General features: G+C 32.1%; 1 protein-coding gene across 1 annotated transcript in view; it reads left to right on the plus strand.

Moving 5' to 3' along the window:
• Positions 1-2,824, plus strand: part of Roc2 (Regulator of cullins 2) — a 3,335-nt gene extending 511 nt beyond the window's left edge. Inside the window, exon 2 of the mRNA XM_043000137.2 lies at positions 2,001-2,824. Coding sequence (XP_042856071.1) covers positions 2,001-2,167 — 167 coding nt within the window. The 3' untranslated portion in view covers positions 2,168-2,824. The remainder of the gene's footprint in view (positions 1-2,000) is intronic.

Here is a 2,824-nt window from a genome sequence, read left to right on the forward strand (position 1 = left end):
CAATAATAGAATGTGTAGAGTGGGTTATGAGAAGAGAAATTTTAAGTTTTCTTCCTTATTATGGTGGGGATTATCATGAATGATATGATTAATGTAACTGGACTAAATCCTATCCCAACGTAACCCCAAAGCATCAAGGTGCATGATGCTTACAACATTTTATTTGATGTTAATGACTTTGATATTTATGGAATTTAGAATGTTTAATCCTGGTCTTGCAATAGTATATCGCAATCATCAACAAGAAATAGAACAGTAGCTCAATAAGAAATCAACAAATTGACAAATTACATGACACATCTGGAACATTTCCATTGTAAGTTATATTGCATAATAACAGTGAATCTTATGCTATGTCACATTCCGACTAACCTTTAAAAATATGTATTCCATCTCATCTGAGCTATGTGCTTCATTTCAAACATTAAAATCTACCTGTAGTGATATGTAATATGTGGTATGTGATAGCGTTATTGTTTGTGAAATTTCAGCTTTATGAATTTTAGTGTTTTTGACGACCTCCTTAGTGATTTATTATGAAATGAGGAAGTGTCAAACTTTATCTTCCTGAACTGTAATTGGATGTTGTTTGTTTAGCCTTTTCTGGAGCACCGAAAGTGTAGATGCCGAAGCAATCACTTTATTATAGATATCTGTAAATACAGTTTGTGGTGGTTAGATGCAAATTGTCTTGGGATTTATTATATTGATTCTGTGTGTAGCTTACTCAGTGGTTGATGGTTGTTCAACTGAAATTCTCTCCCCATATTGGGAGATCAAGAAATATTTTTGGATTAATGCTATAGAAAATACCAATAAGTATGGAAGCTTGATGTCTGAACAAATTAAATTCTCGTTCTGTCGTACAGAACTGTAAAAGCATCTGAAAAAGTACACGATGTTCTAGGTAAAAGTCAAGATCGATATGTGTGTTAACCCAATCCCGAAGGGCCCGGCGAGTAGTGGCAACCCCCTACGCCGGGCCTATGCAATATTGCATCGGGAACCACAAGTGTGACACACCGTCATTATTGGGTTAAGTTTAGTGGGAGAATAGAAAGTTCGTGTATAGAGATAAATGAAAAGTGAATTGAAGTCTAATAGGCTTTACATTGACCAATGTGCTGTATCTTTCTAATAATATAAGTAGGGGAAAATGGGAGCCAGACACAGTACACTTTTTGCCAAAGCCCTATTATTTTTTTAATGAGCAGTAATGATCTTCAGTCAGTGAACATCTTGGAAATTTGTTTGATATTTTTATAAAGACATAACACCATTTAAAACATCTTGAATCCAACCCAGTTATGTCAAGCATGATAGAGTGTAGTTGAAATGATAAGGAAATTTTTACTAACTAAAATATGGATTGGGATGATAGTAAATATTATGAATGAATATATTTTTCTTCAGTATTAGAGACATTTGCAAAATGCATGTTGTACCTTGTGGAAATGGTTTTGTCCTTTTTATGCATTGAGTTTTTTTTCAAAATTCCATAAAGATTATCAGTATCTTATGAAATGGTGTTAGAGATGTATCACCTCTTGTGTATTTCTTTAGGTTAACAAAGAAATAAAGCTCTGAAAAGGCAAAGAAACACTTTTCTTTTTATATTGTACCATATGTTCAGGGATCAATGTTATACCATTGTCAGAAACATGCAGGCTATGACAGTCAGTTTATGATTGATTGATTGATTTTTTTTTTTATCAAGACATTTTTTTCTTTTGTTCTATGATTTAAAACCAACATCATATTGGTGATAAAGATATATAAAATCTTGTAATCAGCAGCTTCACATTTGTTTAGAATTATTCCATATGCTCATTTGCAAAGCAGTTTATGTCATTCAATATATAGAACCTTACAAGGAATATATGTATACACATATTCTTCATCTGAATTATGCAAGCTTTTAAACCACATATATATCTCTCATTCTAAATTATAAGGGTAGATTCAGAAAGGCAAATTTCCAATTATTGTCCCTTTTTCAGATGCATGCCTAAGATGTCAAGGCGAGAACAAGCAGGATGACTGCGTAGTTATCTGGGGAGAGTGTAATCACTCCTTCCACAACTGCTGCATGAGTCTGTGGGTCAAGCAGAACAACAGATGTCCTTTATGTCAGCAGGAATGGTCTGTGCAGAGAGTCGGGAAATAGTTGTTTGTAGCGTTATTTTTTTTTTTTCTTTCTTTCTTTCTTTCTTTCTTTCCTTCTCAGGCCCTATGTGTCTGTTTTTGTGTTGGAGGGTAAGTTATTTAGAATGAATTTTCAGGAGTTACTTTTTGAGGTGTGTTTTGTTTAATATTGAATGTCATTGGTTGATAAGGATAATAATTTACTTGCATATTAAACTGAGTAGGTTACAAACAGATTTTTTTATTTTTTATTATTATTATTTATGTTTGTTAAATATATTATTGTTTAAGAATGAGTGGTAATGCCCAAGTAGGGTGGACTGTTTATGAGTGTATTTTCTGTGTGATAAAACCTTTGCATGTTCTACAGCATTGAAAATCCATATGTTTTAACATGTATAAAGTCACAAAATTGTATATAGATCAGTTTCTCACTTTATCTACTAAAAAGAAGATATCCAGGTTTATATTAGGTTACCAGTAAGATAATATCAATATCAGTACTTGAAATCTCTTTTGTTTCATTTTGTTATATTTAAGGACTTTTTTTAGGATGAGAATACTTCATACAGTAAAGGGTTATACACTCACATTTTCTGTGTGAACTGACATGAATATGAAATCATCAACCAGATATTATAATGTAACTCTTCCATGCAATAATAAAATTTAAATTTAT

The sequence above is a fragment of the Penaeus japonicus genome, unplaced genomic scaffold (genome assembly GCF_977035675.1).
Source record: "Penaeus japonicus unplaced genomic scaffold, GWHDUDI00000001_assembly GWHDUDI00000001, whole genome shotgun sequence".
NCBI lineage: Eukaryota > Metazoa > Arthropoda > Malacostraca > Decapoda > Penaeidae > Penaeus > Penaeus japonicus.